At 43.3% G+C, this 26,490-nt stretch overlaps 1 protein-coding gene across 1 annotated transcript in view; it reads left to right on the top strand.

The window, feature by feature from the left end:
- HUWE1 (HECT, UBA and WWE domain containing E3 ubiquitin protein ligase 1) overlaps positions 1-26,490 on the top strand; it is a gene marked incomplete in the record, with an annotated part of 5,008,559 nt that overhangs the window by 4,634,647 nt on the left and 347,422 nt on the right. Inside the window, 1 exon segment of the mRNA XM_044079288.1 lies at positions 8,014-8,086. Within this exon segment, the coding sequence (XP_043935223.1) occupies positions 8,014-8,086 (73 nt within the window).

Here is a 26,490-nt window from a genome sequence, read left to right as displayed (position 1 = left end):
AAGACCTAGTCCTCTGTTTACTCCTCTGTGTGTGAGTTAGTTTAATGGGGCTAGGCCCGTTTAAGTTAGAGGACCTAGTCCTCAGTTGTATTTTTGTGTGTAGCTTTTTTTAAAAGGCGAGGCCTGTTTTAAGTTAGAGGACTTTGTTTTCTCTCTTCTGTCTTATAGAACTTCCATTGTAGTAAGACATGTTGAATGAATTCAAAGATCATAAACCTTCAGGTTTTAAAAAGTGCCTTAAGTGCTCCCAAAAATGTCTATTACTGATGGGCATAGTAATTGTGGTTACTGCCTCTGAGCCATTCACCTACAGGAAACTTGTACTTTGTCACTCCTTCAGCTCCAGAGTTCTCCAAGAAAGGAAGCACAAATTGATACTAAAAGGTCTCCTTAAGCCTTCCTTCGAGGAGGATTTAGCCAGCTCTTCTTCATCCTCCCAAGTCTCACTCCTCAAAGAAAAAGAAGGTCAAGTCGGCCAAGAGACATTCTCCTGCACCGACTATATTATCTGAACCTCCTCAGAAAACTTTAAAATTGGGTAAGCCTTCTACCTCTTCGGCTCCACTGTCCTCTGAGCCATTCGAGGTTATTGATGTTGAAACTGCAGTGTCGTCCCCAAGTCTTTCGGAGCCAACTGCTGAGAAATTGCATCGGAGCCGGTCCAGAGAGCTATTGCCAGTCACCCCAACTTTACAATCTCCCATTTTACATAGATCTAGGTCACCTACCCTGTCATCCAGATCCTCCAAGAGCCATTCGGAAGAGGATGTAGAGAGAGTAGTGCTTAGACTTTTGAAGTAGTCTACTGTACCCATATTGTTGCTGGCTCAGACCCAGTCAGTTCCTGAGCCATGTAAGACCATTCTCCCTGTTGTGGTTCCTCCTCCGAGCCATGTTGGTCCTTCGGAGTCTGAGATTTCGGTGCCACTTGTTGTGGAACCCTTGGTTCCAGCTCCCCTTGTGGCTGTCTCGGAGCCGAGTTCCACTCCGACACCTTCTGTGCCATCCTTGGTGTCTAGGAGCCAAAGCTCACCATTCGGCCTCGACAGGGACACTTGGACCCAAACCTCTTCGGTGCCGAGCCTACTTCTCGGTGCATCGGCTAGGTTGAGCTCAGACCCTACAGCCATCTCTAAGCTTATCGCTTTGGAGCCGAGGTCTACCTCCATTTCCTTGGAACCGGAGCTGTGTTCAGAGCCAGAGAGATCTGCATTCAAGATGATGAGGAGCGTGCTGTCCCGGTCGTCGCCTCTGACAAGGGTACCGACACTCTTCCCTCTCAAGCACCGACCTCTGTCTCAGCACCATCTCTCTCTCGACAGCAGAGACCTGCAGCCTCAGGAGCCGCCATTGGGTGGCCGCCAGTCTTCCGAGACCTCCCCAGAATGCCCTTCTGAGGAGCCCCCTCGGAAGAGGACATGCAAGAGGAAGCATGTAGACTCCCTGGATGAGTCCATCACCTCAGACACTGACCTCGAGGAGTCAGAAGGGTCCCCTAGGTCATCCTCTGATATCTCCTTTGTAGATATCTTAGAGATCCTGAAGCAGAGCGGTGGTTGGCCCACCCCTTTTGATGAGTCAGTGTACCTAAAGGCTTTCGGGTCTCAACCTTCAGCCTCTTGGGTGTCTCCACCTTTTGATTAACTCCTAGGCCTAGTTAGTCAAAAGGTGTGGGAAACTCCTGATGCCGTGGAACCATTTCCCAGAAGACCCAACAAATTTCTCTCTGCCCCCAAAGAGAGAGAGTTCTTGACCAAAGGTGTGCCTGTAGATGCCATGGTGGTGGCAGCAGCCACACAGAATGAACTAGCGGAGAGGTACACCAAACAAGGAGTCTGGAACGATGGATAGATACGGGAAGCTTATTTTCTCTTCAGCGGCTTTTACACTCATATCGCTGAATTACCTCACACTTTTTTCTAGGCTTCAAAGAGATCTCCTAAAGGAGCTAGAAGATGCTCTCCAAGGTTCATCAACTGAAGGGAGTCCCTGAGAAAGTTACTGCTTATTTGTCCACCTTGACATTAACACTCCATTGTTAACTCCTCCATGAGGCTGATATCCTATGCAGCAGATGGAGCGAGTTTGGCAGCGGGTTCAGGGGTTTCCCTTAGGAGACACTCCTGGATGTGCTTATGCAATTTTGCAGAGCCCTTCAAATCTACTTTTACCAATGCCCCCTTCGGTTCCTCTTTGGACCAAAGGTAAAAGATACACTCACCAGGTGCAAACAGGAAGGGAAAACTCTCTTTGCTGTTGGAGTACGTTTTACCGTCCCTTCTAGATCATATCCCAAGGGTCACAGAGGTGGAAAAATGTGGTTCAAGAAATCCTAGAGATTTTTCTGGACGCACAGAGTGATTCCTTTTTCAGAGGCAGGAGAGGAGGAGCTAATGGTAGAGGCGGGGGGGTCTACAAAACTAGGGTGACCACGATACCTTTCGTGGCCATCCCTACCAGCGCTCCTGATGCGGGGCCTGGCTGTGCTTCTCTGGAGCCAGTCGGGGGTCGCTTATCTTTGCATCCAGAAGCCTGGCTCAACATCACCCAAGACAAGTGGGTACAAAGATTAACCACCACAGGATACTCCATACCCTTCTTTCTTCCACCCCACACCCCTAAGAAGATCCCAGATGTTCCACCCAGTGACAGGGATCAAGCAACTATAGAAGTTCAAAAGTTGCTTTCAAAGAGAGTCATCGAAACCGTCCCCACAGACAAGATAGGATTTGGAACTTACTCCAGATTCTTTAGTGCCAAAACGAACAGGGGTCTGGAGGCCCATTTTGGACCTCAGCAAACTAAACGAATCAGTAAAGAAGTCCAAAAGTTCCGAATGGTAACCCCACAGTCTATACTCCCCCTATTAGGGAAAGACAATTGGATGTGCTCCATAGACCTCCAAGGTGCATACTACCACATCAAAATGGACAAGAGCATCGAGGAGTCACCTACACTTCCGGGTGGGAGCCAGTCATTACCAATTTCGTGCTCTGCCCTTTGGCCTCACCACAGCCCCCAGGGTGTTCACCAAATGCATGGCGGTAGTGACAGCTCACTTGAGATGTCGTGGATTCCAAGTGTTTCCATACCTGGACGACTGGCTTCTGACCGCCACCACCAGGCACCTACTCCTACAATCCAGGGATTCAACCATCCAGCTCTGTACCCAGCTAGGAATTACGATAAATTGTCGCCCTTTCAACTTGTGACTTTTATAGGCGCAGAAATAGACACAGTTGCCATGATGGCTCGAATTCCTGCAGACAGAATTCAAAATCTCAGACAGCAGATATACAGCTTACCTCCTCAACAAAAAGTCAAGGCCAAGACAGTGCTGAAATTCTTAGGGATCATGACTTCTACCATAAATCTAGTTCCACTAGCCAGATTGCATATGCAAACTCTTCAATGGGTACTTTCTTCCCAGTGGTCTCCAACAACTGCCTCTGTCTCATCATATTCTCATAACGGAATCTTGCAAAAAGGACCTTCGTTGGTGGATTCAGCTCGATCAACTGACAAGAACACCCTTCCTTCCTTGCCAACCCGTTGCTACTGTGACCACGGATGCCTCCCTGATAAGGGGGGGGGGGCATTTTCTAGGCAGGACTATACAAGGCACATGGCAAGATCACGAGGCTTACTTGCATATCAGTGTCCTAGAGATAAGAGCAGTGCTTCTAGCATTGCAAGCACTTCACACCTTTCTTCCTCTAGGGACTATAGCAATCCAATCAGACAATATGTCAGTGGTATGGCATCTAAACAAACAAGGAGGAACCAGATCTTATCCCATTTGTCGAGAGGCTCTTCGTGTTTGGTAGTGGGCGATATCTTCCCAATGCTTTCTAGTAGCAATGCATCAATGCATATCCCGAGGACAACCAGTGTGATAGCCGACATGCTCAGCAGGGCAATCTTGATGCCTTACGAGTGGTCTCTGAATCAGAAAGTAGCGGAACAGATTTTTCGCAAATGGGGACAGCCTTGCTGTGATAGTTTTGCCAGCCCGATCAACACCAAAAGCAGCAGCTACTTCTCCCTTATCCCTCCTCCAGGGGAGTCACCAAGAGACTCACTTGTTCACAATTGGCCTCAGCGACTTCTCTCTGCATTTCCCCTCATATTGAAAGTGATCCAGAAAGCAAAGTTCTTGGGAAGCAAAATGATTCTAATCACTCCTTACTGGCCTTGTCAGATTTGTTTCCCCTTTCTCTGGCCTCATCTCCTAGACAATCCATGAACTCTGGACCGAGTTCCAGACCTCTTGAGACTCCTGTCGGGCTCCCTTCACCCTTGCCTCCACACCCTCAACTTGAAAGCGTGGCTGCTCCATTTCCATCCCTAGTTAGGCTTCATGATTTTTCACCTGCAGTGACCCATATCCTTATGTCTTCCCACAAACCTTTCACAAGGAAGTTGTACGCTAGCAAATGGAGAAGATTTTCTATCTGGGCAAGAGAGAAAAATGTAGGTCCTTACACAGCATCCATCCCCTTGGTGTTAGAATTTCTAACCGAACTTTTACATCAGGGATCAGCTGCAGCTACAATTAGAGTTCATCTGGCAGCAATATCAAATTTTCATTTGGGACAACATGAGCCTAATCTGATGGCTCACAGATTATGTAAAACCTTCCTTAAAGGCACTACCTTGCTGAGACCTCCTTTTCAGGGATCTGTATCTCCTTGGGACCTAAATTTTGTTCTGTCCAAACTTACTTCCCCTCCTTTTGAACCCGCACATTCAGGTGAATTGAAGTTTCTGTCTTGGAAGACCATTTTTCTAGTAACTATCACATCTGCTAGACGGGTATCACACTGTCAGTCAAGCCTCCTTATTTGATTTTTCATAAAGACAAACTTACCCTTCATACAAACCCTTCCTTCATCCCTAAAGTTTGCTGTCAGGCTAATTTCAACCAAACTATCGAACTGCCTGTATTCTTTCCCAATCATTCAAACAGTGCAGAATGTAAATTTCATCAACTTGATGTTCACAGACAGTTATGGTTCTACCTACATAGAACTAAGGAATTTAGAAAATCAGATCAATTGTTTGTGTCTTTTTCTATAACTAGGATAGGTCTGCCAGTCTCTAAAGTGACTCTAATTGGATTCCCAACTGTATCACCTTTATCTACTCCTCCAGTGGAAAGAACCTTCCGTTTAAAATTAAGGCTCATTCCACAAGATCCCTATCCACATCTGCTGCTTTCCAGCCCAGAGTTCCAGTTGACAGTATTTGCGCAGTAGCAATTTGGGCTACCCCTCATACCTTTATTACTCATTACAAATTGGATTGACCTCCAGGGGTAGAGCTTCCTTTGGTTCCACGGTTCTTAGGAGTATATTCCTGTGAGCCACCCAAGAAAAAGGTGCTAGTGGCGCTGTCCCATATGTAAGAATGAAGGCAAGATAGGACTACAGAACATAAAGAAGTTATGTACTCACCATAACGTTCCATGTTTGTAGTCCATCTTGTCCTTCATTCTTACGAACCCACCCACCTACCCCCGTCCTTGGAGGATTTGGAGACAGGATAGTATTGTCTTTGGTAGGGTGGAGACCTTTCTTCGTTGTTCCTTCTGTATAACCTTTCTATCATTAATATAGTCAGCAGCAAACAAGATCTGGGGATTCTTATAAGTGCACTATGGGATACCTACCTTGCCACAAGCCAACTAAGAGGCTTTGTGCTTTGTAATTGGCAGAGTCGGAGCCAAGGATCGTCTCCGAACCCATATGTAAGAATGAAGGGCGAGATGGACTACAAACATGGAACGTTATGGTGAGTACATAACTTCTTTTTTCTGTTAGCCTGGGAACCCAGGGAAGTGTGAAGAATGATATAATGTGAACCAGGAAGGTGATGTTAAAAACAGAATCAGAGAGTATCAAGCATTTTTTTTGTCTTGACCATCCAACTCATCAGCACTGGTCTTGCTCTATATGTAAGTTTATCTTAGACTTGTGTTTTCTCTTAGTCTAATCTTTCTAGTTTCTAGCTATTTCTAAGTGTTTTTCTGTGATGTCAGAACTGTACTAATGAATTATTTTAAGTATTTCTCTGTGATCTCTGAACTCTTGACTAGCACTGTGTAGTAAAAAGTATTGTCTTGTGTTTTGACTATTTGTTGTTAAATATTTTTAAACCCTTTCAACTGTGGCTGTTTTTGTAGAGATAATTTAAGCTCTTTAGAGTACTCGCATACCTTTGGGCGGCCACGGTGGTGCAGCGGTTAGCATTGCTGCCTCACAGCAAGAGGTTCTCCGGTTTGATCCTTGGCGGGGGTGCCTTCTGTGCAGAGTCTGCATGTCCTCCCTGTGGTCGCGTGAGTTTCTTCCGGGTGCTTCGGTTTCCTCCCACATCCCAAAGACATGCTGTAGGTGGATTGGACACTCTAAATTGACCCTAGATGTGAGTGCGTGTGTGTGTGCCTTCTCTGGAAGGTTGGGCGCCGGGCTGGCAACTCGACACCGTAAAAACTCCACTGCCAATCATGAGCAGACAGGTGATCCGCTGTGGCGACCCCTAACCGGGAAAAGTGGAAAGAAGAGGAGTACTCTCATACCTTTGGTAAAATTGTACAAAGCCACTCCAGTAGCTTTAGCCTTGGGCTATACTACCAATTGGATAATAATGCTGCACAGTAATAATTGGACACCCTTTTTAGGGCCTTTGAGTAGCTGATAAATATTAGTGGGTGGTGGCAGCTGGTATATTCTGGGGAAAAAGGGGCACAGCTGGAGAACCTGTGCCAGCCTTCCCCAGGAGTGTCTGTGTGGTTGTATAAACTCTTCTCAAAGTGTTTGTGTGTGTGTCAGCTACTTGGGCAGGGACAGGAAGCACTGGTTGGACAGAGAGGGTGCTGGAGGTTTTAGCTTGCCTGCTAGGCTGAGATCTGGACCCTATATTTATGCCAGTGGGGAGTCTTATTGGGGACCTGGAGAGCAAGGGAACGACAAGTCCCAGACTGACTGTGATCTCTGTGTGCTCTTAAGGGAAATTGCATTTAACTTTGTGCATTTGTTATCCTTTCCTCCTATATGAGATGCCCCTCACTGGTGTTAGTGGTGGGGATTGAGGCTCCTTGATTGCTGGGCCAGGGCACGAGCATCACATATTAATTGTTTGGCAGTGGTGAGATATCCACATCACATTAATTGGTTGGCAAATACTAATTGGCTTGTAGTGGTGTGGGTAGAGTGAATTCCTGTAGCTGGTGTACAGTGAGCTCTGAAGGTGCTTTGTACTCTAAACCAGCCACGCAGTAAATACTCTGAGTTCAGATCACAATTGTTTTATTTCTTTTGTTAGCTTAGTTAGTCAGGGTGAGCAGACAGCATGTCAGCAGAGGAGTATGTAAAGCTGACAAGGAGACAGCTGGTGGATCTGTGCCAGGCTAGGGGACTAGTGCATGAAAACCTGACTAGGGCAGACCTGATTGCAACCTTAGTTACAACTGCATCAGAAAACAGCAACCAGGAGGAAAGTCAGACTGGCAGTGGAGATATAATACCCTCGGAGAATGGACTGCTCAACCTTTCTGCAGAGGACTTAAAAATCCATCTGGAGCTAAAGAGACCTGAGTTGGAATCCAGGGGTTTGGAGATAGAAGCAGAGAGAGACTGAGGAGTCTGCAGGTTGAGGAGAATGAGAAACTGCTACGCCTGGAAGCTGAGGAAAAGGAGCGGCAGAGGAAGCATAAGAGGGAAATGCTGACTCTTCACCAAAGTCATGGAGGTAATCGGGAAGGGAGTAACTGGACCCCAGAAGCACAAAAGGTCAGTAAATTTCTTCCGCAGTTTAAAGAGGAAGCTAGTTTTGATAGTTTCATTCATATGTTTGAGAGGGTATGCAAACAGTATGATGTTGACCCAAAGGCTCTGGGTAAGGTTTCTGACCCCCTTACTCCATGATAAAGCTGTAACTGTTTTGTCAAAAATGTCTGACGTGGCATGTTTTGATTATATTGCTGTTAAAAATCACTTGTCTTAATTGTTTAAGCGAACACCTGAAACGTATAGATGAAAGTGTGCGTGAATATGTTGCTGAGCTGAGCACTTATTTCCATAGGTGGGTGAGTGGATGTCAGGTCACCACTTCTGAAGGGCTGGCAGACCTTTTGATGAGGGAACAAGCCCTTAGCACTTTGCTTGAGGACGTGAGGATCTGTTTAGCTGATAGACAATGTGCCACCTCAGATGAGTTGTGGAAGAAGGGAGACCTATACCTGGCAAGCAGGGCAGCCTTGCACAGGAAAGGCACCCCAGTACTGCTCATGGGTCTAAAGGAACCCAGGGTGGGCAGCACAGACTGCCCCAACAGAATCTGCCAGTAGCAGGGGAAGCCACTAGTCCAGGTACACGTCCAGGAGCTAGGATTAAATGTTTTGAATGCAACCAGTGGAGCCATCTGGCATACAGGTGTACACGGAGGCAAGGTAGGGAACAAAAGGTGAGGGAGAGTCAGTAAGTGGGAAAGACAAAATGCCAATAGTAGGTTGTCTTGAGACAACAAGGGTACCAAACAACCATCCTGCAGCTGTCCTGATAGGGAAGGATTTGGAAGAGGCCATACCTTGTGTTTGTGCAGTTACACTAGGAGACAAGCATGTGGGTCTGGTAGCCTGGGGGAGACCCAGACAGACTGCATACTTGCAGCCAGGACTGGTCAGGTGGTTACTTCAGGGAGGGAGCTATCCTGTAGCAGTGAAGACTGAAGGTGAGCCACAGCTGCTTGGGGGGTACTGATGGTCCCTTGGACAGAGTGACTGCAAAGGTAGAGGTGAGTAGTAGTACCCAGGCTGACAGTGAGGCACCACTGTCAGAGAATGCCAGACGTCCTGTGGAAAGGGAGCTGGGAAGGGTTACAAGGAGAGAGTTGAGACAGGCTCAGCTCTCAGACCCTACATTGCAAGGCCTGAGGCAGGTAGCTAGGGAGGCACTTGATTCTCAAGGAAAGGGGAAATCTGTATACTGGGACAAAGGGTTACTGTACAGAGAGTGGACCCCTGAGGGAGGGCTAGAAGGTGAGAGAGTACAGCAGTCGGTAGTAACTAGAGCCTACCGTCTGGCGCTTCTAGCCATAGTTCATGATATTCCCTTTGCACATCATTTAGGCATAAAACATGCAAAGAGGCGTATTATGCAGAACTTCTATTGTCCTGGAATTTCCAGAGATGTAACAGGGTACTGCAGGACCTGTGAGCAGTGCCAAAAGGTAGGCAAGGCAGGGGATAATGTGAGAGCTCCTTTGATGCCTCTACTTGTGATTGAGGAGCCATTTCAGAGGGTAGTTGTGGGTATTGTGGGTCCTTTGAGTACCCCAAGTTCCACAGGGAAAAAGTATATCCTAGTGGTAGTGGATTATGCTACATGACACCCTGAGGCAGTGGCTTTGTCCTCCATTGAGGCAGAGAAGGTGGCAAATGCTTTGTTAGAGGTTTTCAGCAGGTTAGTTTTCCCAAAAGAAGTACTGACTGACAGAGGTGCCAATTTCATGTCAGACCTACTGGCTTGTCTGTGGAAGCCCTGTGGGGTGAAGCACATGAAGACCACCCCCTACCATCCCTAGACTAATGGTCTTGCTGAGAGATTAAACTCTACAATCAAGTCCATGCTACGGGCATTTGCAGATCAGTTTGAGAGAGAGTGGGACAAATATTTGCCCCCATCTGTTTGCTTACAGAGAGGTTCCCCAGGAATCCCCAGGTTTTTCACCCTTTGAGTTGCTGTATGGGCATAGGGTGAGGGGACCTTTAGATTTAATTTGAGATGAGTGGGAAGGTGAGTGCGAGTCTCACAAGGAGTCTGTTGTGCCATACGTCCTAAACCTCAGGACAAGGCTGAGGGAATACATGGGCTTGGCCTAGGAGAACCTGGCAGAAGCCCAACAACAGAAAAAGGTGTGGTATGACAGGAATGCTCAAGCTAGAGAGTATGCTGTGGGGCAGCAGGTAATGGTTCTCATTCCTGTCAGACACAAGTTGCAAGCAGCTTGGGAGGGACCCTACAAGGTGGTAAGAAAGGTAAGTGATTTTAACTACATGCTGGAACTGCTAGGCAGAAGGCAGGGGCACAGATTGTACCATATTAACATGATGAAACTTTACCATGATGGGGAGGCCCTTGTGATGACCATTTGCAGTGGATTGCAGGAGAGATCTGGTGACTGATCTCCTCAGTGAGGCTCGAGCTGATACCTCAGTGGAAGGGGTAGCAATATCCCAGCAGCTATCTCCCACCCAGGTTCAAGAAATCCAATCAGTGTTGCAGGAATTTGGGGACGTCTTCATTGAGAAACCAGGGTGGACCCACCTGGGGCAGCAACAGGTGGATACAGGACCCCAAAGGCATATTAGAAGGCCCCTTATAGAGTGCCTGCGAGAGTCAAACAGACTGAGGGAGGAGATACAGGAGATGTTGGAACTAGGGGTAGCTCGAGTCCAACAGTCCCTGGGCCTCCCCAGTGGTGCTGGTGCTAAAGAAGGATGGCAGCACCAGGTTCTGTGTGGACTACAGGAAATTAGTCACACAGAGTCAGATGCTTACCCCATGCCTAGGTCAGATGAGGCCCTAGAGCAGCTGGGTGAGGCTAAGTATCTTACCGTAAACATCCAAAAAAAGGCCAGCACCACAAAGAACACCATCTTCAAATATTTTGTTGTTTTATTAATTTAAGTATCAGACCGGTTTCGGCATATAGCCTTCATCAGTGATCAACTATATCAACCAATAGTATTTTTATATACAAAAAAATGTTACTTCCTGTGATCTCACTTCCCTTTACAATAATATGACTACATTTTGTCATTGAGACCCAGTGCAAATAAAGCTCCTAGTTTTGCAATCCATTTATTTTCCTTATAATTCAAAATAGAATGCCATCCTGTCTTAAAGGATCTATCCCGCACAATTTTTATCAATCACAATGAAAGAATATCTAGCAGTAGGGTGAGACTGGGTATGTCTATACAAGGCATTAATTATACATTTATTACGAATGTCACTAAAATGCTCAGACATCCGATGCTGTAAAGGCCTGGAAGTTTGCCCAACGTAGAAGGCAAAACTTGTACAACTAGCCAAATATACAACCCAATCTGACCCACAATTTGCATAGATACGAATGTCAAAAATATTACCAGTATTTTTACTGGTGAACTGCTTAGCTTTTATACATATATTTGCAAAAAGTACAATGTCCACATGCATAAGAACCAACCAATTCTATCCTTTTTTTAATTTCTCCAAGTCTCTTGGGTTTCTAATACCGTGATGGGAATGGACCCCATTCCCAAGTCAAAATACGATTAAAGTTCATGAAATTAGTATTGTTTCACTCTGATGTTAGCCAAAAGTGCTCTTCGCAGCACTCGCAATGTGCCCAGTAATGACTCCTTTTGCAATTCGTACGGTGTTACATGAATTGGTAACTTACCTAAATATGATTGTAAATTCTTTTTTATGAGACCAGTTGCTCCTTCTACTATTGGAACTGTCTGGGTATCTTTCTTCCACATGGCTCCCGTTTCTGCCTGCAAATCGAGGTATTTTATGACTTTGTGTCTCTGTACGCAAGACACTGTAGTCACTAGGTGTGGCGATTTCAGTGATCAATGCTACTTTTGTCTTATTTTCTTGGACAACTATATCCAGTTTTCTAGCATCTATCTTTTGGACTGTTGGTATTGGGTGATCCCATGTGATGTAAACTTCATCATTCTCTATGATTCTCTGTGGCTCATGTTTCCAGTGTTTTTCAGCCACTTCAATGCCATAATGTTTGCACAATCTCCAGTGTAACAATCTCGCCACATTATTATGCCTTTCAGTATACAGTCACTCTGCCATTAGAGTATTGTAACCAGCAATAAGGTGTGTGACTGTTTCCAGTTCGGCTCCACAAAACCTACATATATCTTTTTCTTCTACATGTTCAATGGACTTAGTAAACCAGCGTGTACGTGTCCCACTATCTTGGGCTGCCAATATTAACCTTTCATTTCTTGATGTAAATTCGGGCCTCCTTAACCATTCCTGCATTTATTCTTGATCAACATGAGACTCTTCCAGACGTTTTCTATACTTGCAATTGTTTGTTTTTTCCACATTTCTTGCCTTCTCATCTGGTCCTTCACCTTGTATTCTTTCTTTTGTTTTCTAGCACGTTCAGTTGCTGCCTGTTTTTTGTCCACTTCTGGTTTGATTTCCATTCCTGCTTGACATCAATATGCCTCTGCTAAATTAAGCAGAGATGTCATCTTAGATTTATTCTCCTCATGTTTCAAAACTTTCACCACATTTCGATCTTGTGAGGTCAGTAGATGTGTGGAGTCCCATGATTTCAGATCTCTACATGTAATCAATTTCAAGGAGGCCCATCCCTCCTTCAGAACGGGGAATATATAATCTTGGTATACACTGATTTTTATAAATCATTTGGTGAGCATGACGCATCCTTGTTGTTTTAATATCCAGTCTGTCCAACACTTTTTGGGGCCAGTCAATCACTCCAAAACTATAAGTTAGGACAGGAAGAGCAAATTGATTTATAGCTTGGATCTTATTCCTGGGTGTCGGTGCTGTTTTCAGGGTTAATTTAAGTCTTCAAAAGTACTCCTTACTAAGCTTTATTCACGTCTGTTCATGTTTTATTGCTGAACCTTCATCAATTCCCAAGTATTTATACACCCCTCTTGCTCAAGTTATTTTGTATCACATTCTTGTCCCAAACTGATGTTTTCCTGGTGCTGCAATTTTCCTTTTTTAAAGGTTGCTTTTTCACATTTATCAAGACCAAATGATATTCCAATATCATCTGAAAAGTTTTGACAACCTGCAGCTGTGCTTTCAGTTCCTCATCTGATGAGCTATACAATTGTAAATCATCGACAGAGAAGATAAGTCATTAGACTTTGTTGTTTTCTGGAAGCCAAATTATAGCCATGACCTAAGCTGTTAAGTAAACAGCTTAATGGATTAATGGCAAGGCAAAATAGCAACAGTGACAGGGAGTCGCCCTGGAATATCCCCCTTTGGATTTTTATCCCTGGGATAATAATCTGTCCTTTATCATGGCTTAATTGCAAAGTGGTCTGCCACTGTTTCATGGTTACTGTAATGTAATCAATCAGTGTAGGATGCACCTTATACATTTTTAAGCACTCTTTTATCCATGAATATGGGATACTATCAAATGCTTTTTTATAGTTAATCCATGTCATACTTAGATTCTTCCCTTTCTTACAGTTCTCCACTATAACTTTATTTAACAACAAATTATCCTTTTTTTCCATATGACTTTCTTTTATTGCCCTTTTGTTCTGCTGCCATAACCTATCCCCTGTAAGAGTTGTCTGATGACCAGTCTGAACCTCCCTACATACTGTTTTGTAATGAGAAAAATATGAACCCAGTGTTCTCCCCCTACGAAAAGAAAATAGGCATCTTTCTGAATAAAATTGACCCAATTCTTCATTCACCATAAGAATATTCCAGTGTTTCTGGATCACTTCCTTCAATAAATTTGTATTCCTACCATAAGTAGTTACCAATCTGATGGCCTCAAATCAAATAAAGGAGAAAAGGTTGCGCAAATTCACTAGGGACATAGAAGATTATGAGAGGGGCAGGCCCTTTGAGTCCCAGAGGAGTGTCAGGTTTTCTGAGAGTCGCAAGTATGGGGTTACCCCTCGCAAAAAGAGACCCCAGTTGATTCTTAAGAAATCAAACCAGGGATATATAGTACTTCGGGGGAGGATTCCTCAGCAACTGATACTGAAAATACACATGTTATTGATTCCCCTGATCCTAAGAAGTTACAAAGTCAGGACCACCCTTTAGAGGTAGAACACATAGGGGTGGGCGGAAACATAGTGGGAAACACAATATGAGAGCTTTTTGCAATCAATGGTGAAATAAACAAAGAATGTGACAATGTGCACAATATATCTGGATATATTCTATCTTCTGATCAGAATCGATTGCTAAATAAAGGCATGAACTACATACCTAGTTTTTTTATGGATGAGAAGGTTTTTGTTTCTGATGTTATGGCTTATTGTAGAAGACTGAATCTTAGGTCATTTTTTGGTTCACAGGACAATTCTCAGAGATCTACTGAATTTCATTTTCATAAATCTAGTTTCAATCCCCCCATGAGTAAACGTGGCTATTTTTCAACAGGCGGGTCTTAAGGATTTACGATTTAAGTTGTGTACTTCCCGAGTGTTGGGACATTAATTTATCCAGAGATGAACAAAAGGCTCTTAGAGAGCTTCAGGACAACACTGATATTACGATCCTACCTGCAGACAAGGGTGGGGCCGGCATTGTTATGGATTCCAGTTATTACTGGGCTGAGGGAAATAGGCAGCTTTCTAACCCTCAGCATTATATGCCATTTGACCCCACCCCCAATTTTAAGAGAGAAAATTGATGCATTTTTGTTGCAAGCGGTTGAGGAAGGGTATCATCAGTGAAAATGTCAATCATCATCTCACAGTTAAGGAACCTGGCAAGCAATATTTATATATTTTGCCCAAAAATACATAAGAGTTTGAACCAACCCCCTCTGGAAGATCCATTGTGTCTGGAATTGGGTCTCTTACAGAGCCGCTTTCAAGTTTTTTGACCCAATATTTACAGCCTTTGCTACCATTTATTCGTGCAAGAATTAAGGATACGACAGAATTTTTGCAGATAGTGTCTGAATCACAACTTGAACCAAATTGGTTGATGTGCACTCTGGACATAAAATCTTTATATACCGGTATACCACATTAGGCTGGTTTACAAGCCCTGGAATACTGGTTGAACAAAGCCAATCTTTATCTTCCAGGTTTTCAATGCTTTACTCATCTGCTTGGCTGAGCATGTCTTAACTAAGAATGTCCTCTATTTTAGGGGAGATTTTTATTGGCAAACCCAAGATACGGAAATGGGGACTTCTTTTGCCCATATTTATGCCAATTTATTTATGGGGTTTATAGAGGAACAGATGGTTTATAGTGATTCTCACAATATCTACCAGAAATTGATATATGGAAGAGATACCTAGATGACATTTGGGTCGTGTGGAGGGGTGAACTTGATTATTTAACAGAATATATACAATATCTTAATGAGGAGAAGTGGGGGATAGAGTTTACCCTCACTTATAGTAGGGAGGAAATCAATTATCTGGATGTTAGTTTTACATCAGGAGGATCATACTTTTAAAACGCTGGTATTCAGGAAGTATTCTCAATATAATAACTTATTATATGCATCCAGTTTGCACCCCAACCATACGGTGAGAAACATTCCGAAATCGCATTTTCTGAGGATAAGAAAAATTTGTTCATCTGATGAAGATTATAACATATTTAAACAGGACCTCACATGTAGATTTCTGGTTAGGGGATATAAACAGAGGGACGTGCACAGTACAAGTGAATGGGCATCTAGGAAACCTAGATTAGAATTATTACAGTATAAAAGGAAACCGATCCAGGAGGGGTCTGAGGCCATTAGATTGGTAACACCTTATGGTAGGAATACAAATTTATTGAGGGAAGTGATCCATAAACACTGGAATATTCTTATGGTGAATATAGAATTGGGCCAGTTTTTGTCAGAACGATGCCTATTTTCTTTTCGTAGAGGGAGAACACTGGGTTCATATTTTTCTCTTTACAAAAAGGTATGTAGGGAGGTTCACATTGGTCATCAGACAACTCTTACAGGGGATAGATTGGTTGGTGCTTATGCATGTGGACATTGTACTTTTTGCAAATATATGTATAAAACTAAGCAGTTCACCAGTAAAAATACTGGTAATATTTTTGACATTCATATCTATGCAAATTGTGGGTCAGACTGGGTTGTATATTTGGCTATTTGTACATGTTCTGCCTTCTATGTTGGGCAAACTTCCAGGCCTTTACGGCATCGGATGTCTGAGCATGTTAGTGACATTCGTAATAAATGGATAACTAATGCCTTGTATAGACATACCCAGTTTCACACTACTGCTAGATATTCTTTCATTGTGATTGATAAAATTGTGGGGGATAGAACCTTTAAGATGGGATGGCATTCTATTTTGAATTATGAAGAAAATAAATGGATTGTAAAGCTAGGAGGTTTTTGCACCAGGTCTCAATGACAAAATGTAGTCATATTTTTGTAAAGGGAAATGAAATCACAGGAAGTAATATATCTTTTTTGTATATAAAGATACCATTGGTTGATATGGTTTATCACTGATAAAGGCTATATGCCAATACCGGTCTGATACTTAAATATTTGAAGTTGTGATCTTTGTGGTGCTGGCCTTTTTGGATGGTTACAGTGTTATGTTGACCGTTTGCATCTGCCGTACGTGCTAGCTCCTTTAGGTGTGATTTGCTAAGTGTCTTATCGCCATTGATCTTACCAAGGGTTACTGGCAGGTGCCGTTGACTCACAGTGCTAGAGAGAAGTCAGCGTTTGTGACACCTTTTGGCTTGTATGAGTTCACAAAGATGCCCTTTGGGATGAAGAATGCCCCAGCAACGTTCCAGAGGCTGGTAGATCATATCCTAGCAGGAGGGTTCATCCTTGCTTATCTAGATGATATTGCCATCTACAGCCATTCCTGGCCGGAGCACTTTCAGCATGTCATGGAGGTGCTGGGCACACTGCAGAGGGCAGGGTTGACCATTAAGCAGAGCAAATGTCAGGTGGGTATGGCAGAGGTCTCCTACCTAGGACATAGAGGGGGGTGTGGTAAGATAAGGCCAGAACCTGCCAAAGTGGAAGCCATTCAGGCATGACCCGCACCTGTTACCAAAAAGCAGGTGAGGGCATTTTTAGAGACAGCAGGGTGCTACAGAAAGCTCATCCCCAGTTATAGTACCATAGCTGCTTCCCTCATAGACCTGACAAGGAAGAACAGGCCAGATAAGGTAGTGTGGACTCTAGCATGTGAGCAGGCATTCCAGAAGCTTAAAGAAGTTTTGGGAGGACCCCCTGTGTTAGCCAGTCCAGTTACAGCAAAGAATTTGTGTAGGTGGATGCTTCGAACTATGGGGTTGGGGCTGTACTTTGCCAGATTTCTTCAGGGGGGGAAGTGCACCCAGTGGTTTATCGCAGTCGTAGGCTCCAACCCAGGGAGGAATGCTATGCAGCTGTAGAAAAGAAATGTCTAGCCATAGTGTGGGCACTGCAGAAACTTCAGCCTTTATCTGTATGGAAGGAAATTCACTGTTATGACAGATCACAACCCCCTAACATGGTTAAACAGAGCCAGCCAGCAAAATGCCAAGTTGCTAAGATGGAGCCTGGCGTTGCAAGCATATATGTCCATGCAGCACTGCAGTGGGATTAGCAATGCCAGTGCAGATGGGCTGTCAAGACAGGGAATGGGGTAAGGTGCACTCAGATAGACCTAACTCCCTTATGCAGCATTTCTCAAGGGTCACTTGAAAAACTAGTTTGAGTTCTCCAGGGGTGGAGATATGTGAAGATTGGGTGAAGATAGGTGAAGGCTGCCAGCCTAGCCAGATAGAATTTTGGAAATAATTATGTCATCTGTAAATATTAATGTAAACCACAGGCTTGTTGTCTTTAATGGTAAACATAGTGTTACATGTGGGAACTGAAAAAAATGTAACAGCAGTACACTCTGCTGACCAAGTAAAGCATGTTGTGACCCTTTGATGTAAACACTGCTCTGGCCGGTCTAGATGAAGGAATACTTGCTACTGTTTTAAGGCCAGAGTTTGCATGCATAAATGTCCTTTATTGCTCTGGTTTCTGCCCAGAGGTGAAGAATGTAAATGTGGTCTATGTTAGCCTTGGAACCCAGGGAAGTGTGAAGAATGATGTAATGTGAACCAGGAAGGTGATTTTAAAAACAGAACTGGAGAGCATTAAGCATTTTTTGTCTTGACCATCCAACTCATCAGCGCTGTCTTGCTCTATATGTAAGTTTATCTTAGACGTGTGTTTTCTCTTAGAAATAGCTAGAAACTAGAAAGATTAGACTGTATTTTTTCTGTGATGTCAGAACTGTACTACTGAATTATTTTAAGTATTTCTCTGTGATCTCTGAACTGTTTGTTAAATATTTTTAAACCCTTTCAACTGTGTCTGTTTTGTAGAGATAATTTAAGCTCTTTAGAGTACTTGCATGCCTTTGGTAAAATTGTACAAAGCCACTCCAATAGCTTTAGCGGTGGGCTGTACTACCAATTGGATAATAATATTTACACAGTAATAATTGGACACCCTTTTAAGGGCCTTTGAGTAGCTGATAAATATTAGTGGGTGGTGGCAGTTGGTACTACCGTATAGTCTGGGGAAAAGGGCCACAGCTGGAGAACCTGTGCCAGCCTTCCCCAGGAGTGTCTGTGTGGTTGTATAAACTCTTCTCAGTGTGTGTGTGTGTCAGCTACTTGGGCAGGGACACGAAGGACTGGTTGGACAGAGAGGGTGCTGGAGATTTTAGCTTACCCACTAGGCTGAGATCTGGACCATATAGCTGTGCCTGTGGGGAGTCTTATTGGGGACCGGGAGAGCAAGGGAGTGACCAGCCCCGGACTGACTGTGATCTCTGTGCTCTTAAGGGAAATTGCATTTTAATGTGTGCATTTGTTATGTTTTCCTCCTGTATGAGACGCCCCTCACTGGTGGTAGTAGTGAAGACTGAGGCTCCTTGATTGCTGGGCCTGGGCGCGGGCATCACAGCTGGATCAGGCTAGCCATTAATTTTTAGGGTTTTTTTCCACAAGAGACAAGATGGTCTTGCAGCTTGATGATCTTGTCGCACACAGAAAGCAGATCTGTCTTTTTTAATTGTTCATATTCTATTCCCTAAAGATTATATATCAATAGTTTTAAGAAATACTAAGAATAGTAACTATATTGTATATGGCTCCTGGATGTATAATGCTTGCCAAATTTAGACAGACTTACTTGAGATCTTTAGATTTTGATATGCTTCCCTATGGCTTTCTGTTTAGACTAAATTATTTTCAATTTCGAAACTTGTGTCTGAATAGAACATACAATTCTACTTTTCTTAAACTGTAGATTTGGATTTTTAGACTTAAGTTAATTACATTTCCTGCTTAAAGAATTAGGACTGGTCATTAATGGGGGCAGACAGCAAAAATACCTCCCATTCTGCATTGACTAAGCTTTCAAATCCCTAAAATTTAGCTGTCATTTTTTCTTTCTTTGCTGCTAACCTTTATGTTCTGCAGTTTCATCTTAAAATACTGGTATGGTCTCCGCTTTCATGTACGTCTTTCTATTCTAAATTAATCATTAATTTTGCTTCAGGAAGTCGTTGTCCTTTCTCTTTCTTTAGCCTGTGTGAAATATTCCCAGATTGTGTTTCAGCAATCATTGTATCTTTAGTCTCCACTTTCCAGTTGCACTTGCACCTGAAAACTTTCTCTGTGTCACTGTTAATTATGTTACCACCCCCCCCCCCACCTCATCGCAGGATTCTCATTCAGTTTAGTTTACAATACTGTCAGAAGTATGAACAAAGTTCTCTATGCTTTTCCTTGTTTTAATGACTCTTGTACTCTGCTACTTTCTAGTTGCTACCGTTGTTGACAACTATAGTGTGTGGTCAGTCAGCCTTTTAGACACCTTCATATTGTGGCAAGTATGACTCGCTCTTTCTTACTTACCTTGTTGATAGCAGACATGGGCAGGCCAGGAAAGGTGTGTGTGGTGTCAAGACTGGACAGTCACTGTGACTCTGCACTTTGCTAGCTGCAGCTGCTGTTTTCTTCCTGAATCCCCCTGATTGAGTCATTCTAGTGGACCCTCAAAGTCAAAATAGGCTCCTCCACCTCCGATAGCAGATCTGTCACTATTTCTCGGAGGTGCAGGCAAAGGCAAAAGTCCTGTGGCTGACCAAGTTGCTGGCGACTAAGCTGGGTGCTGTCATTGACTCCCCAAACTATGTTAACATACTACAAGAGGGTCTCGCAGCAACTAATGACTGGTGCCAAAGTCATGGCCTTGAGCTAAATGCAAAAACATGTATCATCATACCATTTGGCAAAAACGTGACCCCCTACTGATTACATCAATGGCAACCCCCTAAGCACACAACCTGTGTTGAAAGATCTGGGCAACCCCGGTTGATAACCTCACATTCAACCATCATGTAGCGGCAGTGGTCAGAAAAGCCTTTCACTTGGTTCATCTCATAAGTAAAGGGATTGCATCCAGAAAAAAGGAGGTTTATTGCCTCTCTGTACTCCTCCCTCATTAGACCAATATTTGTGTATAACATCCCATTTGGGATGTACCTCTCCAAACATCTGCACCAACTGGAAAGGCCACTGAAATACCTCACAAAGAGAATCCATGGCCTCCAACACCTGTCCTATGCAGACAGGCTCAAATCACTGCCACTCTACTATGTTGTCGTACAGATTTCCCAGGAGTGATCTGTACAAGGCAGTCTTGGGCCCTGCCTACTAGAGATGCTCCATATCCGTAAGTCTAACTCCTCATCCACTACCATTTCAAAAGGCCTGAACCTAATATGTGACATTAACAAAACCTGTTGGAGAGTCAGGTTTGTCTCCCAGAGGCTGCCCCGTCTCTGGAATAGACTTCCAATACATGTCAAACAGAGCACCTCACTGACACTCTTCAAGCGCAACCTTGATGATTGGATGAGAAACCACAAATTTGTCCCAGGGATTCCACCTGTGTCCCTCATTGACATGGACAACAGGTGCTGATTGAGGTTTATTTTTGGGACAAACTCTTGGCTAGGCTTGTAAGGGCCCCAGCGCCATTAGCAGAGTAACCTCCTATGAGTCTGACTCAATGCAACATCCCTTTTAGTTGGCTGCTGTTGCCTGCTGCAAGTCGCGTGCAGGCTGCGGCTGTAAACAACTTCCATTTTTTTTCCCCCAACTCGAGTCCCGACTGTAACAGGCAGCCTTATTTTTCAAAGAGACAGTATTACTACAGTACCATGGTCATGCTTTGTTAAAAAAGTGTAGTTTATTGTACTACTGTACCAGAAGACTTGCTGCTATTTATATTAGCAGTCTAACCTTAAAAGAGAAACTGTCGAAGAATGCTAAACCGTTTTAGAAATAGTTATTCTAAATTCTAACTTTAGAACTATGAAATTAAAAGCCACCAATGGAACAACTCTGACTTCCAGAGGTTATAGTAATAGGTTTTCCATTGTCATTCAACTTTAGGAGCTCTGCTGTCTGATAAAAATATGCTCAAGCATCAGTCCCACATTATTTAATTATTTATTTATTTACATTTGTTTACCGGAAAATTCCGACTGGACGCAGGTCCTTTTGCAGCAGATGCCCAGGGAGAAAAGCTCCACATCATGTACATGATAAATAGAGATACAAAGTTGCAGCAATAGTAAACAGCATTACAGGCTTTTGGCTTTAATACAATAAGATATTGATTATCAACAGTATGTACAGTAAATGTTGCAAGTTAATATAGTTTCTTGTTGTTTAGAATATTAGTAACAAAGTTGTCAGACAAGGTTTTAAAGTATGTAAAGACAACTAGCTAATTCTGACTGTGGTTAGTAGTGCTCATCATTAGGGAGACTTCATGTCTGAACGGAGATGACCACAATTGTCTTTTTACCTGTTTAAGATGGTTGTCTTTAAGAAAATCACAGGACACTAAAATAATGCACCGACATTCTGACAACATTCTTCTTTGTAGTAGTGTCATCCCGGTTCCTGAGTCACAAAGCAGGCAGGCGTCTCACGATGTTGATGTCAGCTAAAAATGTAAATAAAAGAAATTGGAATTTGAAGGGGCCCCTTTGGAATTTATGGCACCCTGTTTTGTATCCCAAAACTGGAAATTGAGGGATTCTGTATAGTTGAGAAGTATGGTGGTAATACAGATCATACATCCCCCTGTTAAGGTGATGGAGATTAAGACCATTAGAAACATAGTGGGGATATAATGGGTGGCACAAGCAGCCCTCATGGCTGCCTGGATGATGGCACGCACCTCTGCAGACTCCATGAGGTATCAAATGGATTGAAGCTCAGTCGATGGAGTCTTGGTGGCCAGCAGACATAAGGACAAAAAGGAACATGGGCAGTAGTTCTTGTCCTCCTCATCAGATGGGTTGCTGTCATTCCATTGCTTAAATGTAAGAGTAGATCCCAAAGTCTTGTATTTGGCATGACTGATGCGACTATGTATGTATGCATGCATACACACATTTAATGGTTTTCTATGACTGCCTTAAGAATCGCGTAGCTCATGTGGTTCTCAAGTCTTGATGGATAACTCCTCTGTCACCATTTGTTATACCTGTGTGCAAGATTACATCAGCAAAAGATTACTGCCTCTGAGTCATCCAGCTTGTTCATATTTGCTTCCCTTTGGTAGTCTAGCTATACGTACACACGTCGTTCACAACTTGTATCCAGTGCATCTGTTATCAAAACTTGGGTTGGAAAAGATGTTGAAAGTTCTTGCATTTGTCTATTCATTTTTCACCCATGAAATCCCATTCTTTGCCTTCTCACACATGGTGGGAGCATGACACTTTTAACTTAAAAGACATCAGTACATCTGGTAAAACATGTTATGTGAGAAGAGGTAATGAGAAAATTGGGTAACTTGAGGGAAGTGTTTGAGGGACTCTTTCAGAAAGTAGACCCAGTCACTTCCAAAATATTTCCTACAATGATACAGACAAGCTAAAGTGTCAGTCTTTGAGGCCCTTAGGATTAGGGCTATTGTGGTGCAGCTAAAGACAGCAGCCCTGCAAGCATGCACACTAAATAGTATAAATGCAGTTTCAATAAACTTCTTGAAGACAGTACAGGAAATCACGTTACTGCAATAATAAAAACATACACACAAGATCTCACAGTAATGCTTCAGGTGTTTCTAAAAAGTAAAATTCATGTAGATATCTTGTCTGTCTAGTCTTAGTCGTATGAATATAGCACATGTTCATAAAGTTCTCAGCTTTAGAATAGCTTTTAGGGTATTAACCCCTTTGCAACCAGGTTCCTTATCTGCTTTTAATATTTATCCATTTAAATTCTCTTCTGTTTTAGTTGCATCTTTTTTCTAACATTATCTAGTACTGTTTGCAAAACAGCAAATTCTAACTTGTGCACATGAGCTTTATCTTCTGTAATGTTTATAAAATGCATCACATACATTGCAGAATGTAATATGGGCCATGTTTTTTTTTTTAAATGACAATATGCACATGTAGTAAAATTCTTTGTTACATGGTGCTTGAGGGAAGATTTCCTACATCTACATTATTGGCTTGTAAAGCGGATCATAGTACCTCTCTTTTGACAATATTTTTTCATTCCTTATGTAATTCTGTTCTTTATCACACAATCGGATGCCGCGGTGGTACGGTGGTAGCGTTGTTACCTCACAGCAAGAGGTTCTCCTGTTCGATTCTCGGCTGGGCTTGGGACAGCCTTCTGTGTGGAGTCTGCATGTCCTCTTCACGGTTGGGTAGCGTTCGAAAGACATGCGTGCGTAAATGGGCGTGCCTTCGTTGAAGGTTGGGTGTCGAGCTGGCACCTCGGCGTTTCATAAAAATCTACTGCCAATAATTAGCGGACCAGAGTTCAGCTGTGGCAACCCCTTACCGGGAAAAGTCGAAAGAACAACAACATCACACAATCTGAGATTCTAAACTAAAGATCTATTGAGAGAGAATTGGTGATAATCTTTCTAAAATACACAGTATATATTCAAATCCAGATGGCTGTGTGAGATCCAGCACCTGTACATGTAATTTATGTGAGATAAGAGCCATTACAAGGTACCTCCCACAGTTTTGTTTTTGCCTAAGCACCCAAGAGAGCTGGAAGCTCAGTCTAAAGTCTTGTGCAGCAGCCTTCACAGTACGTAATACACACTGATGATTCCCCTTAATGTTCAACTCTTGAATCTAAAATCCTAAACAGTCACTCAGATAGTCTCTAGCTAGATTAACTCCATGTCTCCCAAATGTTTGCAAATGTGCCATTCTTTAACAGTTATTGAATATAGCAAAGAAAAGTTCATGGCATCAGGTAGGGTTGGAGAGTACATATACCCTTATGGAGGCAGCTGGAGATGGCCATTGGGAGCAGGCCATTATTGTAGCAGGGCTGACTAGATCAGGTGTATTTCTACGACTTCTAATTTACTGCAGCCCACTGAGGGCCCGCCTCCTTCAGATTCTTACCTTAGATTATTCTTAGATTAAAGGTGTAATCTAGGTAAGCATGACATAATGGAAATATTTTCAGCTGTCCTGATAAATTAGTATGCCAGCTCATACTCTTAACATACCCAGGTACCTCATGGCTACCTATGTCCCAGTTTTTAGGCCAGCTCATACTCTTAACATACCCAGGTACCTCATGGCTACCTATGTCCCAGTTTTTAGGCCATGGAAGCTAATCTTATTTGACCTCCTGTTTTTTTTTTTTTGTTTGTTTGTTTGTTTTTTTTTTGTTTGTTTTTTTTTTTACTTCCACAAAAGCAGCTGCTCTACAAACAACTCTATTAGGGATTTAAATCTGCAGCAGCAAATAAGCAGGAATCACTGGAGGGATTGATTTCTAACTGTAAGTATTCCCAACCTGTGCATTCATTTATTGCAGGTCAGAGTACTATTGTTGCCATCTTTAAGGTTAGTCTTTGAGTAGGTAGACACAAGTTTTCACTGGAGTTATCTTGTATGGTCTTGTTTATTTTGGGAGTTGAGCAGTTTTAAGATGTCTTTCCATTTACTGTTGCAGTACTCCTTACGATAGGGAATAGGGATCCTCTGCAAAGGGCGGCCCAACATCCGGCCAGTATACCAAAGCATTTAGGTTGCTTAGGGTACGCTGTATGTCACGCGTGCTGCCAGTGTACCGCATAGGGCATAAAGGTGACGTCCAGATGTACCATCCACTGAACAACTTTACCACCAGTCTGAGCACAGTCTTTGATCGCCAGTCTGAGTGCTTGCTTCGTTTGCTGGTTCACCAAGCCTTTTTCAGATAAGTGCTGTGCTGGGATTTTATCTTTTTTCCTTTGGGGTTCATGTCATCCAGAAAGGGTAGATACCAGTGTGGGAGACAGATTCCCCATAAAGACTGCCTTGAGCAGTGTTTATTTTGTCTAGGTGCTTCCCATGACCATACATATTGTTCTATTTGTCAGACTTTTGTTCCAAGACTCTGTGTAGTCGGCTTTCCTCCTTGGCCTTATATTTGGAAAATCAACATCTTACGCTTTTGGCAAAATACACTATGGACAATTTCCTGCTGTGAGGGTCAGCCATCTGCAAAGAAGGCGGCTAAGAAAGCTAAGTCTGATTCTTCAGCTGTGCCGTCTCTGCCAGATGTGTGTCCCTCAAGGCTGGTGAAAGTGCGGAATATTGCCTGGCTCCTTGGTTGGATTCCTCTGCCGTGACTGCTACAGAGGCCAGCATGAATCCAGCTTTACACACGTCCCTGGAGGTTTTGCAGACGTCTGCTTTGGATGTTCAGGGGGAACCATGGCTGATTAGTACCAAGAGGCCTATGGGTATGCCTCATATTTTGTTTAGGGAGGAGGTACCAGCTACAATTATAGGGTGCTGTGCGGAGTCTGAGCCTCAAGTTTTACAAGGCTGACGTCACCTTATAAAAGAAACAAGAAATTAAACATGTTTCTCCTGCTCCTAAGGATCCTCAGAGTGAGTGGCAGGATTTCACTTAGTGTTTCTTTAGTGCCCTTATGGGTCTGAAGCCTCCTTAAGGAGTTTCTGTTCTAGACCCTCCTTGATGTACTCCTCTTAAGAGGTCTAGGCAACAAGATTCATATGAAGAGGAGGAATCCCTTGCCTACTCTTCCCAGATTCCTTCTCCCTTAAACTATGGTTCTGAGGAAGAGTCATCCACTAGTTTTATACTCTCCTTTTGAGGAGATTTATTTTGCGGGCACAATTTCCAGAATGGAATTTTTCAAATTGAATTGTGCCCAGGTGTCCGAGGTTCAGAAGAGGTACTGCATACTTTTGCAGATGATTCTCCTAGACCATCTGCTGTTCCTCCTGTCCTGGCTGCCTTGTTGGATGCCTTTTCTACTGCATCATCAGGCTCCTGATTCTCAGTCCCCCTGCTCCCAAAAAACCTGATAGGTTTTATAAAAGTGCCTGATGATTTCAAGTTCATTTATAAGTGCCCATCAGCTGACCCTTCTGTGGTGTCAGTGCCATCTAATGAGCCATCAGAGTTACTGTCTTCTGCAAAGCTGCTTCCTTTTGATAGACAGTAGAAGTAGGGAAACTGTGTAAGAAGGTTTATATCTCAGCTACCCTTGCTTTTAGGGATTTCAGCTATTAGACCCATAAGACTAGATGTATTTTGGCTCTTCTGTCTCAGGCTTGTCAGGCTATTTCTGACGACCTGACTCTGAGGGGAAGACTTCTGCTCTCTGCTTGTTAGGGACTTCTTTTCAGGTGACTTGCCAC

This window comes from Protopterus annectens, chromosome 8.part0 (genome assembly GCF_019279795.1).
Source record: "Protopterus annectens isolate FY-2018-M chromosome 8.part0, PAN1.0, whole genome shotgun sequence".
Lineage (NCBI taxonomy): Eukaryota > Metazoa > Chordata > Ceratodontiformes > Protopteridae > Protopterus > Protopterus annectens.
This window is presented reverse-complemented; position numbering and strand designations above follow the sequence as displayed.